This window comes from Medicago truncatula, chromosome 8 (genome assembly GCF_003473485.1).
Source record: "Medicago truncatula cultivar Jemalong A17 chromosome 8, MtrunA17r5.0-ANR, whole genome shotgun sequence".
In the NCBI taxonomy this organism is placed as follows: Eukaryota; Viridiplantae; Streptophyta; class Magnoliopsida; order Fabales; family Fabaceae; genus Medicago; species Medicago truncatula.
The window spans coordinates 38397263-38415225 of record NC_053049.1 but is presented as its reverse complement, the minus strand read 5'-3'; the positions used below and the strand labels follow the sequence as shown (position 1 = coordinate 38415225).

The following is a 17963-nucleotide window of genomic DNA, read 5'->3' as shown; positions in this document are numbered from 1 at the left end:
ATTTAGTTTTTTTAAATATGATATTTTGGAAAAAAAAAATTGAAAATTTCAATATATATTAATCTTTTCCACATTTTTTTATAATTTTAATTAATTTTTCAAGATTTTTTTAATCATTATTAATTTTTTAAGAATTTTTTATTTTTATTTTTAAAAAAATCACAAATGCCATTTGTACCTAATAAAAAATAAAAATAATTATACAGTCAGCGCGCCACGTCATCAGAAAAAGGTGACGCATCATGCAACATAAGCAAAAATGTACAGTCAGCATGCCTAGGGGGTATTCAAAAACAAACAAAAAAATTACAATGATGAAATCTGACAAAAAAAAATTACATGGAAAAAATCAAAATTGACCTATATTACAGGGGTAAAGACCTATTAACTCAATTTTAAATTGATAGAAATGTCTCTTATAAAATGATAAATTGATTAGAGGGAGCAAAACATTTGATGTGTCTTTCCTTTGGATCAACTCATCCAAACATAATATTGTTGTGTGATAAGTGTGAACTAAACAGTTTTATAAACTCAATAATGTTTTCAATAAAAAAATATGATGTCATTCATTTGTGTGTGATTGCTTTTAATCAAATGTAAATGTGTTATGAGTCTCATATCGAGTAGATTAAAGTGCTTGATGTGGTACTTAAGCCGTGAGGTTCTCCTACATATTGGACTAGTCTTTTGCGTTGGGCTCTTCTCATGGCTTAAGTCCTAACAATTGATGCTTTCATTGAGAGTTGGACCACGTAAAGTGCTACCTGTAGGCTGGATTAAGGTGTTCCATCGAATACTGATAGGTGAGTGAAGCCACCAAAAAAGGAAAGGGCTGCCATCGAGTTATTGCCGATAGAGTGAAAGTTGTCGTGGACGTCGGCTCTTAAAGGGTGTGGCAATGTTAGGACTCTCACATCGAGTAGATCAAAGTGCTTGATGTAGTACTTAAGTCGTGAGGTTCTCCCACCTATTGGACTAGTCTTTTGGATTGGGCTCTCCTCATGAGCTTAAATCCTAACAAAATGTTCTTCTAGACTCTCTTCATGACTCAACAGTTATATCAAAGTGAAGATTCGACAAAAATTTTCTTGTGTTCAAACTCTTTTCCACCAAGGATGTTCAGTCGACAATACAAATACAAGTACAAGTACAAGTGTATGTGGATGTGAATGAAAAAGTTTTTGTTGGAAAAGTAAACACGATAAATTGATGAACTCACACTTGAAAAATATCAATATTTAAGATTTTAAATAAACAGATGGTGTCTCTTTTATTTATATGATTGGTGGATTCTTCCAAACTCCCTTCATGAGCCAACAATATTCCAATTAGATACAACAAAACTAAGCTAATCATCAACTTTTAATTTAAATTACATTTAAAGAAAGCATTGAATCTAATAAAGATTGAGGTAAGAAAAATACAAAAGCCAAGAACGAAAAGGTCCAGCTCAGAGGAATGGGTATGTGGAATTCACGTTGTAATTGGTTGCACACTATTGTCAAAGTGAATGAGCATGTGTTTGTTTGACCTTGACGTGTGTCCTGCCACACACCCAACTCATGCGAGCCAAATGGGGCCAAACACTGACACATCGTAGGTAAAGGTCACACGTGACTAATTCTCGTTTAAAGAGAAAGTTTATGTGATTTACTTGTTTCGGGAAACAAATCATATGGTCCTTCTTCAATTCATACAAAGATTATTGCAACTTTAGATTTTGATGATCCCCATTGAAATATTCTTTTGAGGTTATCATGAAATGATGATGCCGCCATAGTTAATTGCTTGGCACAAGGCAAAAACCAATACAAAGGAGAATCACCATACCAACTACCAAGCCAATATGGTGGCTGGCCCGTTTCGTTTGGGACATATATCAGAATATATGTTACTTTTTTTAATATACTAAATTAAGTCACATAAATGTAACATAGCATGTGCAAAGTAGTATTGGATTTGACTTAGGTGGAATCTCCTCAATCGATTCATTCTCATCTCGTCTTATTTGTATGGTATGCCATTGTGATTTATGTTCTAAATTGGGTGAACGTATTCTCGAACTGAACTTTTTGAAGGATAAGCCTAAATACATTTTTTTTTAAAATTCGATATCCAATTTAAAGATTAACTAATTCGAAGGAAAAAAATCAATCTCAAAAGCCTAGATGCACTTAAAATAATGAGTTAAAATTCTCTACATTTTCTCTCTAATTTTTCTCTTTGTTGTCATAATTTTGAAGAGTTTTAAAGTGTATATTAAATAATTAAGATAATCAAATATTACATTAGTGTATTTATGTTTCCAAAACTTTGATATTGAAAATAATGGAGATGACAAAAAAAAGAGAGAATCTTGACCCTAAAACAACTTAGAAGCTCTAAACACTATCATTGGATCAATCACATGATGATCTACACTATGGTGAGCTCTTATAAATTATGTATGTTATGAATATGATAATGAGCTAGGCGCTTTGTGGTGTCCATGAGTTAGGCACTTTATTATCTAGTTGTATGTAACTTATTCATTTGATTTATGAGAAGTTGATAACTCTAAATGATTAGACAAGTATCCAGTAAAGAATAGAGAGGAATGTTAAAGATATTCTCTTTATAACACTTTTTTTAGAGAATTGTTGTTTACACATTTGATAAGGTTCTTCCACACAAGTAATTTATCTAAATGCCCTTCAGCAGTTAACTGCCGAAGTTTTAGTAAACCGGCGGCAGTAAACTGCCGATGCGAACTGAACTCCATAAACAGAAGCAGAAACTCAGTTTTCTGAATTTGTTCAATTTTTCACAAGTTTTCCAAAATCAAGCAAGTTCTCCAATTTCGTTTTTTAAGCAAAATCAAGTGCATCATCTCCATTTAATCACAAGTAAGTATCTTGACTCATTTTTAATCATAATGTTAGTTTGGGTAGGTTTTTTTTATAAAAAAAAAAATGGTAGTTTTCATGTGGTTAGAGTTGATGTAGGAATTGAATTTTTTATGAGTGCATGTAGTTTATAATTGAATGTAGTTGCTTTAATTGATGATTGAATGATGTTAGAGTAACACATTTTGAGTATGTTTGATACTTTGCACACAAAGTGTTTGATAAAATGTGTCAATGACAATTTTATTGATTATTTAGTTAGTTTAGGTTATGGATATGATCTTGATTGTAATTCGAAAAAGTGTATATTGAATTAGGTTGAATGCATATTGAAAAGGTGTATATTGAATTAGGTTGAATGTGTATATTGAATTATGTTTAGTTTAGGTTATGTTTAGGTTGAATGTGTGTATGATAATGCATTTGATTATTTACGTTTGAATGTGAATTATAGTGTGTATAATAATGTTTAGGTTCAATCAATGTGTTTATTTTGGTCAAGTGGTTGAATGTGAAAGTGGTTATGTTTAGGTTGAATGTGAAAGTTTAGGTTATGTTTAGGTTTAGTGTTTTTGATAAAGTGGTTGAATGTATAAGTTGAATGATGTTAATTTTATTATTTTTTGTGTAGATATGGCCGATTAGGACCCCATTGATCCATCTAAGATGATTGGTGGTAGGCGTGCGATGACTCAGAGTCACCGGAGGGAGAGGCAGAGCGACCACATCCCAAAGAGGGGTAGAGGTCGGAGGGGAGATGGTTCAGGGAGCTCTCAGGCTACACAGGTTGTTGACCCCTCACAGCTTGTTGACTAGTATGGGGTGGAGTACCTGAATTATCAGGATCAGGTACACCACGATGTGACTGATGGTGGGTATGACCAGGATCATATACCACAGCAGCAGCATGTAGGAGACGATGATGACATTCCAACAGTTGCTGCACCGAAGGTGTTACCTGTGGACTCTCCCTTTCCTGGAGGACCGGAAATTATATCTCTGCTGCACTCTTATGCCAATCATGTGGCATTGCCGCTTTGATATAATTCAAAAAACGTAAGTGTAATTTTTTTAAATGCTTTTTCTTTATGTTTAATTATTTTCTTTAAATGTGTGTTTGTTTAATTATTATATCCACTTTTATATGTGTTTTTTTTTTAATTCTTTTTCTTTATGTTTAATTATTTTCTTTAAATGTGTGTTTGTTTAATTATTATTTCCACTTTTATATGTGTTTTTTTTAATTCTTTTTCTTTATGTTTAATTATTTTCTTTAAATGTGTGTTTGTTTAATTATTATATCCACTTTTATATGTGTTTTTTTAATTCTATTCTTTATGTTTAATTGTTTTCTTTATATGTGTGTTTGTTTAAACTATATTTATTTTTCTATTATTTCAGGTTCGTAAGCTCCGTGTCGTTAAACCGATTAATCATGGGGCTAAGATCCTCAGTCTCAGACGCCCAAACGGGAATGAGAATTGGTTTTGGGATCCGCTTAGGGAGAGCGGGTTACATGACTTGGTTTACCTGGGCTACGCCACCGTGCCTCATGCCCTGCTGATGACTCTATGCGAGAGGTGGCATCCTGAGACCAGCACCTTTCACATGCCCTTGGGGAGATGACTGTGACATTGGATGATGTTGCATGTCTCACACATCTTTCGATTGAGGGGCGGATGTTGAGTCATGGGAAGAAGATGCCGAAACATGAGGGAGCGGCACTACTTATGAGGCACCTGGGTGTGTCGCAGCAGGAGGCGGAAAATATTTGTGGGCAGGAGTACGGTGGGCACATTAGCTATCCGAGGCTGAGGGACTTTTATACGACGTACCTTGGTAGGGCCAACTTATTGGCTGGTACGGAGGATCCAGAGGAGCTTGAGGAGCTGGTGAAGGTTAGAACTTATTGTGTCCGGTGTTACCTTCTCTACTTGGTCGGATGCTTGTTGTTTGGCGATAGAAGCAACAAGCGCATCGAGTTGGTCTATCTGACGACCATGGAGGACGGCTACGCAGGGATGCGTAATTATTCATGGAGAGGGATGACACTCGCTTACCTATACGGCGAGTTAAATGAGGCGTGTAGGCCTGGAGACAGAGCTCTTGGGGGGAGCGTGACACTGCTCATTGTAAGAAAACTTATATTTTATTTTTTTGTTAACTTTTATTTTTTTGTTATATTTTCCGTGCGTAATAATTTCTAAATGTTATTTGTTTGGTTTGTGCAGACATGGTTTTTGGCGCATTTTCCTGAGTTTTACAGTGTTGATCCCAACACTGACTACATGGAAAACTATCCGGTTGCAGCGAGGTGAAAGCTCCAGAAGGGTCACGGGGAGGGGGGTCACGTATCGGTCGCTGCTTGATCGTATACAGTTTGATGACGTATGCTGGAGGCCTTACGTAGAGCATAGGGAGATCCAGGACTTTGAGGAGGTTTTCTGGTATTCTGGCTGGATTATGTGCGGTGTCTGTATGGTGTACCTTCACTTGCCCGAGAGGGTTTTGAGGCAGTACGAATACGTCCAGACCATCCTCAGACATCCGACTGATGTTGTAGACCTCCCACCGCCTTACATTGTGCAGGCGTTCGTCGACTTTCGCACTCACACGCTTAAGGCGGCCGATTGGGGTGAGCAGGCAGGAGAGCAGACATGGCGGATGGCGGATGGCTATGTGCTATGGTACACTAGGGTATCTCACCCTCAGATCTTGCCACCTCTTTCAGGAGATCTTCTGAGGCCTGCAAATGAAGAGCAGATCATTGCAGAGCAGTGAGAGCGGTATGAGGCGAGAAGCTCGCCTGAAACCTATGACATGGTTTATGGTGTTGTCGCAGTTAGGCCAGGAGGAGGTCATGAGCATGACCCCTCAGCAGTGGTTTCAGGCCATGAGCCATATGAGGGAGCAGATCGCGCTGATTTTGACCAGGAGGCGAGGCCAGGGGCCGAGGAGGAGGCAGCATCAGCAGGACCAGGACCAGGACCAGTAGTAGTATTTTGATTTTTAGGACTTGTTTTTTAATTTTGGTGTTTTCATGACATTGATTTGTATATTTGTATATTTGTGCTTTGATGACATTATTTTTAATTTCATGAGATTTTTTACTTTGTTTAATGTATAAAAATGTTGGTTTAATTAAGTTGTGCAATTGCGCCAATATTTTTTGTTATTTGAACTATTATGATGAATTTCAAACGTTTGTGTAATTTGAACAAAATGTCGGTTTGATTTAATTATGGACAATTGTAAAAGATATTGTATTTATCTTGTTTATGTCCGAGTTTCAATGCTGTATGAATTGTTTTGCCTTTCGAAATGCTCTGGTTTAATTACAGGTAAAAACTGGCCGAAAAAAGGCTTGGAAATGTTTTAGAATGATGCAGAGCTCACTGCCTGCATAATCAGATTTCATCGGCAGTTAACTACCGAGGTTTTCCTCGGAAGTTAACTGCAGCCGGATTTATAAAACTTCGGCAGTTAACTGACGAGGGGCAAAAAGGTCTTTTACTCGTGTGGCACAGCCTTATGTAATGTGGGAACATCAATTCTCCTTTCTTCAACGTTCATTTTTTTATTGGATGAAACCATTGTATGATCCACCACTTTGAATGAAATCCATTTCTAAAATATGAGACCTACCATTATTTAAGTCAATAAAAAAGTGAGTGGCAGAGATAATGTTAAAAAGATAATGTTGCTGGTAGAATAAAATTGTCATTCACATGAAACTTTATTTGGTCAAATTTAGGATATCATTCCACAAATGTTAAGAATAAAAAATGTTAAGAAAATTTATTTAGGATATCATTCCACAAATATATCTTTAAGAGCAATCTTACCGTTCACTTCTAGGGCTCAATTTAAAGTTAGAGTAATGCTATGTATGAAATAGCTCACCGAAATTAATACGGAGTAATCAAACATGAAACTTTAAAAGATACATAAATTTCAAAAACAACACCACTAAACCAATTCAAATGAGTTTTACGAAAGCAAACTTTAATGATAGAGATCGATCCTTGAACTATCAAAATGATTAGTGCTTGTGCTCAAGTAGGTATTAGTCTTTTGCTAGTTAAAAAAAAAAAAGTCGGTATTAGTCTTTTTACAATGTTTCAGATAGAGATCGATTAAGGGATATATTGACCACTTGTTGTAACACACTAAATCATTTATTTGACTGGATTTTTTATTTTCTTTTGAGAAATTTATTTGACTGGACATGTAATATTAACAAATTTATTAGAGAATGATATTTTTTTCTTATTTCAAGTACATCCTATATTTAAGGATGGATGTACTATTTTTTTTCCTTCATCTATTCAATTTTTTTTTATTAAATATTAACAAGCCATGAAATGATATATTTTAATTATTTTAACAAAAACAAATGATATTCATACATTTAAAATAATAAAGTACATCAACACAATACAAATTTAAAGTCTTTAAAAAATGATGAATCTGCAAACAAACTCACAATATTTATGTTAATAGCATAAAACGACGAAGTACATATACCTATAAATATGAAATATATTCGTTTATTCAAACTACTAATGTCTTCATAAATATGACTATATTAATATCTTCGGACTACTCGCTTCTTTTCGGATTTGATACGTTGACGACGTCAAAATTATTTATTGGATATGCATTTGATCAAAATTAATCTTTTTATCTAAATTAAATAAACATTGTACTAAGACGTGAAATTATAAAGACACCGCACAATTAGAAGGGGTTGATTTCATTAAATAAGGTAAATCATATACCCGAGCAAGGAAAACATTTATCTTAGATGGACTTTGACATTTGATGGATTAAGAAAACTCATTCACGTGGAGAGCAAACCAGGAATAATAAAAAGCAGAATCCAAAGTTTATGGATGACAATGATCGTGAGATAGATGATATACGAACAATCGAGGAAGAAAGGGTGCATGTAAATTGCCGATCTTGTTCTTCATATAGAAAAATGTTTTTGTCCTGTTCGGCTGTGGAATTGTATTCAAAAGCAATGCAGCCAGAAAATTAATCATAATGTCGACACAATGGAGTTGAAGATTGAATAGTAAAACATGGTGGCATTTAGGGTAGGTAGGGGAAAGAGTTTTTCATTATAGGAAAGTTTTTTTTTTTTACCAATAGATTAAAGACGCACACAACTTTTAAGACGGTCTACCCACATCATATATTTTTTCATATCATCTTCAACCTCACGAGAAACAGCAAAACTACATAAACATCTACCACATAAATATCAAAAACACTTTTTTTAACGTAAACATATGAATAAAGTCAATTTCAGAAAATAGCTTTTTCTCAAACATTAACATAAATAGCTTTTTCAAATGATGATTGTGTTTAGGGTGATTAATATCAACATTGGAAAGAAGCTTTTGATTTTCTGTGTATGGCTGTGAAAATCATTTGGTAGTTGTAGAGAAATCAAACACAACTGAAATGGAGATTGCTACAGGTGGTGGTTGAGTGGGGACATGGAGGAGAGAGAAGATGGAGGTAGAAGATAGTGTGGAAAAAACTATCCAATGTGGCGAGTCTATGATAAAGCTATACTCTTTAGTTGATCTCATGGTTAAATACTAATTGGGTCATGGTGGGAAAGTATTCCATTGACCCACCCTAAATGCCACCGTAAAACATGGTGGAGTTTAGAATGGAAAAGGGAAGTTGTTTTCCATCATGGAAAAATATTTTTTGGCCATTAGATTAAGAGTAAATTACACTCCCCTCCCCTCAAAGATGCTTGAATTACCCTCCCCTCTTATGTTAAAATATACACTCTCCTCCCCTCTTATTCAAAACATATTAGAAAATATTTCATTCCCCTCCCTTGAGAGAAGCTTGAATTACATTCCCCTCCCCTCTTAAGTTAAAATCTACGCTTTAGTCCCTCAATAGTTTTTTTTATTTCTAAAAATCTAGCAAAAAAATAATCTAACACACTTCAAAGAAAAATAGCATTGCGGATTCATTTTAATATAATCAAATTTTGAATACATATCTTTCTCTATTTTTTATTCACAATTTCATTAACATAGTTTTAAAGCCTATTATAAAATATGAAACAACCCAAAATAAAATTAAACTATTTATAAAATTACTAAAGTCGATTAAGTATGGTTATTTAAAAGTGAATTTTATACTCTAAATTATAAAATTAATAACAAAATATTTAAATTTAATTGTCGTTGACATTTAGATTATAAATAAACGAATTTATATTTTTTAAATGGTATTTCAAAATTAAAATATATTATAAAAATATTTATTTATGTTAAAGTAGATTAAATTGTAGTCCATATTCAATTATTAAGGAGGGGGGGGAGAGATGTAATTCAAGCATCTTATAGGGAAGGGGAGTATAAATTTTACTTTTCAAGGGAGGGAAATGTATATTTTAACATAAAGGGGAGGGGAGTGTAATTCAAGCATCTTTGATAGGAGTGGAGTGTAATTTACTCTTAGATTAATTGAAGAACATAATCTAATAATAGACTATCAACACTAGATTTTTTTTCATACTCTATTTCACCACCATTATCTCTCCTCCCTCCATCCCCACTATTAGATTATGTTGATAGTCTTCTATTAAATTATGTTATTCAATTAATCTAATGATCAAAAAATACTTTTTCATGATCGAAAACAATTTCCTTTTACCATGCTAAACCCCACCGTAAAACATAAGCTCAGAAAATCTCCATATCCAATGTACCCTTTTTTTGTAAGTCTATTCTAGCTTCTGGTGGCTAGTTTCTACGAACTTCATGTGCTATGTTTTGGAACTGTACTTGATGTCGAACTACTGAAACCTATGTATGAATGTTTAGTCCTTTCAACCATAATTGAACCGAGTTGAATGAAAGGTTAAAAAATCAAATAAAAATGTCAAAAAGATGAATGCTATTAACACATATTTTAACATGGATTTTTCAACATACTCTTTTTGATTGATTAAATTTCATATTGATTTCAAATCACGTGAGTACCGTATAAATAATTTGCCTTGAATATGAACAAAACAGAGTAAACAAAGTTCGGATTTTATAATTTAAAAAATATCATAAATTCTTCGAATTGTATAATCTAAACTAAATAAAAAGATAAATTTTAAAGGCATGTGAGATGTTTATAGGGTGGAAAATAAAATCTCAAAATATAATATGAAATAAATGTGGAGCTTGATTCATGGGCCTAAACTTGTAGTTTTATTTACTTTGGGCTTCGGTACATTTATAACAATAAGATAATTGCTCTTCATCCATCTGTTTTTGTTCATTTCTATCAAATAGCCGAGCTTAAGTTAACTTACGCAGATGTATTTTTAACGTGAGTTAACTTACGCAGATATATTTTTCAATGTGAGTTAACTCACATAGGATGATAATGATCAAAAACTAATAGACGAAGAGCAATTCTCTAACAATAAATAGTTGAAGAAAATTGCAATTTCACTTTGAAAATGAAACATTAATTAGTACTCCCTCAATTCTAAACGCAAGTGTTTAAGCATATGATTGAAATATAATTTTAGTCCTTAAAATTATAATATTTTTTGGCTTCAACCCCTCATTTTTTGTGATTTTTTTTTTCTGCCCCCAAAAATACAAAAATGCCCCATTTTTGCAAAAAATTGCACAAATGCCCTACTTTTTCAGTTTTTCTGGTACCTTGCAACTCCCACTTGCGAGGTACCTTTAAAAAATTTTAATTACCCCGCAAGTCAAATTGGCGTGGTATTTTATGAATTTTTTTTTTTTAAAATTTTAAATTATACCCCGCAAGTGGGGGTTGCAATGTAATAAAATTTAAAAAAAAAAAATCATAAAATACCACGCCAATTTGACTTGCGGGGTAATTAAAATTTTTTAAAATTTTTTTAAAGGTACCCCGCAAGTGGGGGTTGCAAGGTACCAGAAAAACTGAAAAAGTAGGGCATTTGTGCAATTTTTTGCAAAAGTGGGGCATTTTTGTATTTTTGGACACAAACAAGGGCAGAAAAAAAAAATTCATTTTTTGTGCTTATATGTTCCTTTGAATTCAAAAGTTTTGCTTTTAGCCTTTATAGTTTTTTTAATGGACAAAACTAATTCCGTTTTCAGCCTTTTTAGTTCAGTGAGCATTGCTCAATTGGTAAGGATAATATAATGTAATATGCAAATCTCGGAGTTCGAATTATGCCCTAGGCTCATCGCTTATTCATCTTAAAATGTGAACTTTCTAACCGCTAGTCTAATTGACAAAAAAAAAAAAATTCTTATATATCAACAATAAATTGGTCTAAGTGGTGACTCGTGAGAGATTTAGGATTTTTAATCATTTGGTTAGATGTTCAATTTTTGGCTTTTGCGTATGAAAAAATGATTGGGAGGTGAAAATTTACCTTGCGTATCTCACAATTTCATGATAGAGATTAGTCACAGTCAAGCGGCGGTAGAAACTTCGTACCAATATTATATTATGTTAACAAAACAAAAAAAAACTTATATATAGGGTGGACAAAAAGAACCATGAACCGAACCGAACCGAACCAAAAATAACCGAACTATTATAATGGTTCACGAACTGAACCGTTAATTTATTAACAGTTCTTAAATCATAACCGAACCATCTTGAACCGAACCGAACCAAACCACTTGAACTGTTTTTTTTTTAAGGAAACCACTTGAACTCTTTGTTGGATCTTTCCAAAAAAAACAACTTATTTAAAATAGCTTATTTCAAAAAGCTTTTTTTATGCAAAACACCTTATTTTAAAAACAACTTATTTTATTAAAACAACTTATTTTAAAAAAAACAGCTTATTTTATGCAAAATAGCATATTTTTTTTAAAAAAAAAATACTTATTCAAAACAGCTTATTTTATGCAAAACACCTTATTTTAAAAAACAACTTATTCAAAACAACTTATTTTTAAAAAAAATGCTTATTTGAAAAACAACTTATTTATGAAAAACACCTTATTCAAAACAGCTTATTTTCAAAAAAAAACTTATTCAAAACATGTTTTGAATAAAATATGTTGTTTTAAATAAAATAAGCTGTTTTAAAATAAGTTGTTGTCATAAAAATAAGCTGTTTGAATAAGCTGTTTTTTAAAATAAGGTGTTTTGCATAAAATAAGCAATTTTTTAAAATAAGTTTTTTTTGCATAAAATAAGCTGCTTTGAATAAGTTGTTTTGCATAAAATAAGTTATTTTTAAAAGAGATCGTAACAAGCTATTTTTAATAAAATAAGCTTTTTTGAATAAGCTGTTTTTCATAAAAGAAGCTGTTTTGAATAAGCTGTTTTCAAAAATAAGTTGTTTTTTAAAAGAAGTTGTTTTTCAGAAAATAAGTTGTTTATCAAATAAGCTGTTTTTTTTTTAAAAATAAGGTATTTTCATAAAATAAGCTGTTTTGAATAAGCTATTTTTTAAAATAAGGTGTTTTGCATAAAATAAGCGGTTTTGAGTAAGCTATTTTTAAAAAGAGATCGTAGTAAATTCTTTCAAATCCGAAGCAAACTAACCGCGAAAGTAAATATTAATATATATTTTTTTTACCGTGTTTAATCTTATATATTATATTAATTTAAGCTATATTATTATTACTTCATATCTTTCAAAAAATAATAGATAATAATTTTCATACTGGAATTTTTATTTCTTAATATATTTTGCATTAAATTTATTATTTTACTGGGTTTGTGTAATAATAATATTGATAAAAAAATTATATTCTTAAAAAAAAAAGTAAATAAAACAATATTTTTCCTTTTGGATAAAAAAAACACAATTAAATCCACAAAAGGATAAAAAAAAATACATTTTTGTTCAAAATATTGGTTTTGGTTCGGTTCGGTTTATAGGTAAGAAAACGGTTAACCGAACTATAACTTTGGTTCAGTTCGATTAGCTCCATGCCTGAAACGGTTCGGTTTTTTCGAACCATTTCAAAATTTCCATTCGGTTCGATTCGGTTTTTTAGGTTAACCGAAGCATCCCGACCCCTACTTTATATATGTTTGATATAATACAAAAAGAGATAATAAAAAGCTACTTATATTTATTTGGGATTTTAAGAATAAAAAATTCCTTCAAAAAAAAAAAAAAACATTCTAAACCCCAACCCCAATCCACTTCATTTTGAAGAAACCCATCTTAGCTGTCTCTCTGCACTTCTAGTTGGATTGGAGGCGCGCCGAACTCAACCTGCCGGATAACGTGGACGGAGCTGGTTCTCTTCCGCCGGAAACAGTGAAAAAAATTCTTCCAGGTTTTCCTCTTTCATTTTATTTTAATATTTCACATTTAACAAGACAAGGTTTTCCTCTGTTCATCTTTTAATTGCATCGTTAATTTCAACAAATGTTATCTCATGTTACATACTAATTTCCTAAAGCTATGTTTGAATCGACTTATTTTGAGCTTATCCGTTGACAACTTATGATAACATAAACATATGGAAATAGCTTATAGCTTATAGGAAAATAATTTAACTTCATTTTGTATTGTGTTATAAAAATAGTTGTGCTAGTTTTGAATGGATATGAGGATTTCATCCGCAACTACCAACTCCAGCTTGATTAGATTCAGTGGCATTCTTCAGAAAGTATTTCCTACGAGAATTAAATATGGAAATGATCATTTTAGAAATCTATCCATATGCACTACTACCTCACCAACATCATCAACAACAACTTTGATTATTAAGCCTCCATCATTTACAGCATTTGCTTCACCGGCACCGGCCGATGTTCCGCAACGTTCAGAAGAATGGTTTGCCCTTCGTAAGGACAGACTAACAACGAGCACGTTTAGTACTGCATTAGGGTTTTGGAAAGGTAGTCGCCGTGCTGAGCTGTGGCATGATAAAGTATTTGCATCAGATACCCAAATTGTCGAATCTGTTCAAAGAAATGCTATGAATTGGGGAGTGCTGAATGAGGCGGTAGCTGTTGAAAACTATACGAAAATTACCGGGAGGGAAGTGACTTCGATGGGGTTTGCAGTTCATTCGAAGAAGTCTTATGATTGGCTTGGTGCGTCGCCTGACGGTGTTCTTGGTACCGGAATATTGGAAGTTAAGTGTCCTTATAATAAGGGTAAGCCTGAGACAGGTTTGCCATGGAAAACCATGCCATTCTATTACATGCCTCAAGTTCAGGGTCAAATGGAGATTATGGATTTTGAATGGGTTGATTTGTATTGTTGGACGCCGAATGGAAGCACTATATTTCGTGTCGTCAGGAGTCGTGAATATTGGGATATAATACATGGGATTCTTAGAGAGTTTTGGTGGGAAAACGTGATTCCGGCAAGGGAAGCTTTGTTGTTAGGGTGTGAAGAGCAGGTAGAGTCTTATAAGCCTGCATCTACACATAAATTGACTGGATTAGCAATTGCGAAAAGTATCAAGTTAGCTAGTGAATCAAAGCTATTATGCAGAGAAATTGCAGGTCATGTTGAATTTTTTACATGATTCTAGTCTACATGTTGTAACTTGTAAGTTGAGCAATTGGATTGATTCAATTTTTTAATCTGGTTCTAATTTTCTGCACTGCCTTTGGCATTCTTGTATCTTAGAAACAAGTTATACTTTTAATGAAGAATATCTTTCAAGAAGACTGGTCAAGTTGTTATTGTTAGCATAGAAAGTTAAAACGTGTAAATACTCCATCCACAAAGTGGGTTTAAATTGAGTTGAAGCTTAAATGATTTATTGTGTTTGTATAGAAGTTGAGTTGAATCAATTCTAAGGCAAGAGTTCTAAACTGTAGTTTCAGTTAGAATCATTTTTGGAGGTTAAAGCATTTCAAGCTCCATAGAATTCTGTGTTTCTAGAATAACATTGATATCTCCATCCCAACATTATAAGAAAACTCACAAATGATGAGCATTATCATCGTTAACAATAACATTGATTTTGGCTCTTAAAGATTAAGAACTAAAACTTATTAGTTGAATAAAATAAATCCCACCATCTTTAGTTTGTTGTGGAAATTTACAAGGATCACACAAGTTTCTTGATTTATAACTTTATACAAGCACATGCCAAACAAGAATCACAATGGCTTGTTGTATAGATAAACAAAATATCACAGTATCAGAATTTGTTAAGAGCAGTTGGTGAAAAAAATAGTGTTCTACACTTCTACTTCTACATGACATTCAAGGTGAAAAAGGAGATTTTGTGATATCATGGTATTTGGTTCTTATCATTATTTAGAAATAAAATTGTGTTTATAAAGGGGAAAGTTGATGAGGTCAACTTAACTAAGCAACCCAAATTGAGACTCATTAAAGTTGTAAAGAGTTTGCATTGCAACATTGAAGTAAACATACATTTAACCCAACATAGTCTTTGAGATAAGGTAGGCACATTTAAAATTAATTCAATTAGTAAAGAATAAAATCCATAAATTTTCAGAGGATTTTCTCCCATGCTCTTTTATAAACAAATGCATGAGGTGTGAACTGAAACCTCCACAGTGCAGAATACTGCTGGGGTGGGTTAAAATTTCTGCATTAATTTAGTTTTTTTCTTTTCCTACCAATTTGTAGACTATATAACAATTATTGAAAATCTTTTAACAAACAAATCGGGGATATGTTAAATGTGATGTTCCAAGACTACCCCTTGATCTTAAGAAAGTAAACCAGAGAAATTAATTTTATTTCAATATTCCATTCCATATAACATAGATGGCACCATAATACAATATATATATATATATATGTGTGTGTGTGTGTGTGTTCCTCAACTAACATCAAAGAAGAGGAATCAATAACACATAACTCAAGACTCGTATATTTAGCACATAAACGTGATTAATTATTTATCTATATATAATTCTTATATTATAATATACTCTCACACAACATTATATAATTATATAATAGTATATGGATGTCATTAACACAAACCATGCATGAAAACAGTCTCTGATCATGGATTTGGGTTTTGAACTTCAGAATAACCACTTTGAGCTGGGGTTGTTTGGACATCAGCATTATAAGTAGGAGGAGACTGAGGAATACACAACCCATAAGGAGTACAGAACCTATCGTACTCATCACAAGAGGGACGATAACCAAAATCACACATCTTACACATAAGCACACACGCAAGCGTGTTCTTTTGATATTTATAAACACCATCATCTTTCTTATGTTGGTTATCTCTTCCTGCACCCTCAGCACCATAGCCATTCAGCATTGCAACAACTAGGAAAACTAGAACAAGTGAAGCAATGGTTTTTGCCATAGTGATATGAATTTATGAATGAGTATTTTTGTTTTCTTCTTATTGATATATACTAGTAATTGTTTTGCATGGAATAAAATTGGTTCCATAGAAATTTCAATTTATAGAACTTATGATTACCTTAAATTACAGTGAATGAAATAAATTTGGCTTTGCGTGTGAAAAAATATTTTGACAGAATTAAGGTAGTGTGGGAGCCATGGTTTTAAATATTTAAGGTTGACCAAATTGATTGTTATAGAACGAATAAATAGATTCTACGAAAAAAAGAAAAGGAAGAAGGAATGAATAGAAATGATAAATGATACTCCCTCCGTCCCAAATTGTATGACGTTTTGGGCATTTCACATATATTAAGAAATGCAATTAATATTGTGTGGAAAAGAGATATTATGAGTTGTTTTACAAAATTATCCTTAATAAATAATATGGAAAAGAGAAATGAAAGAATTGAAAGAAGAGAGAGTAATAAATAATTAAGGTTATAATAGGAAAAGTAACATTAATGTTGTATTGGTATTGTAAAGCGACATATAATTTGGGACAAATTTTTTCCCTAAGGCGACATACAATTTGGGACGGAGGGAGTATAGCATTAGTCGTTTATAAATTATAATTAACAAATGGAAAAACATTGATTATGCATTTGCCTTCACTTGTTAATTATATGGACAAAGGTCTGCATGTCCTCCAACACTGAATTATATTCTTAATTAATTTAGTGCACCTGTGTGTGTGTGAATGTAATTATTAATTAGTTGTTTCTTTCTTTTTTCAGATGAAATGTTCTTCAAGTTGAGAGTGGCAGTGTAGTTGAGTAGAGACTTCGATCTTGCATTGATCGTTTTGGTTATAATCATATTTTTTTCATTGAGTTTTGGTCATTTATAGTAAATGAATGTCTCTCTGTATTGCATTTCAGAGAATACAGGTCTTGAATTGTATTGGTTGCAAATTATGATTTGGTTAAGTGTGTGACGAGGCCAAGGGCATAGCCTTACTCCCAATGATAAGGTAGATTATTTATTTTTTTTGAGGAAATGATAGGTTGATTTGATTACCCCGATTTTTAATTATTTTTAAATAATTTATAATATTTTTATATTTAATTAATAATATATACTATTTAGCTTTGGTTCAAAACGAATGGTTTGGGAGAGAAAGTGAAGCACCATTAAAATTCATGAACATAATTGTGAGATTTCAAATTCAAACTAAGACGAAGATGTCTAGCCTAATAATATCACTATTGGAAGTTGAATTCTATTGTAAATTAATTGAATGAAATTAGATATTGATTGAAATTAACATAATTCATCACATTCTTTGATTGAATAAACAACTTTTGGAGATATTAATTTAATTATTTTTTAATAAAACAACATGTTTATGGGTTAAAAAATAAGGTCAAGTTCATAGCTTATTTTTTAATAAAAACAACTTCCACGTTTTCTCTTTTGAAAAAAAACTATCATGCTTTATTTTATTTTTTAATGAACGTTTTATATATACTTCTTAAAAGAAATGTTTTATATTTAACTATAACAACTAGCATACGGCACGTTGTAAAATTTTATATATTCTTGCTTACATTTTTTTCCACCTTCCTCTTATTTTTGGGATTCATAAAAGTAGAGATCAATGAGCTTTTGCCCTCTTTTGTAAAAAAAAAGCAGATATCAAAATTGTCAGTGAAATTTTATTGGAGACTAAAACCAAAAGTTCAAATATTTATAGGGATCCAAAACATAGTTAACCATAAATTAAAATATTAAAAATTAAATATATTAAA

The 17963-nt window shown here is 32.1% G+C and overlaps 1 protein-coding gene across 1 annotated transcript; it reads left to right on the top strand.

Moving 5' to 3' along the window:
* Positions 1-13010: 13010 nt before the first annotated feature.
* On the top strand, positions 13011-14529 carry LOC25501706 (uncharacterized). Its single transcript, XM_013591064.3, has 2 exons — positions 13011-13180; positions 13433-14529. Exon 2 carries the CDS (start codon positions 13448-13450, stop codon positions 14384-14386), a length of 939 nt encoding a protein of 312 aa, XP_013446518.1. The 5' UTR covers positions 13011-13180; positions 13433-13447; the 3' UTR covers positions 14387-14529.
* Positions 14530-17963: the final 3434 nt, after the last annotated feature.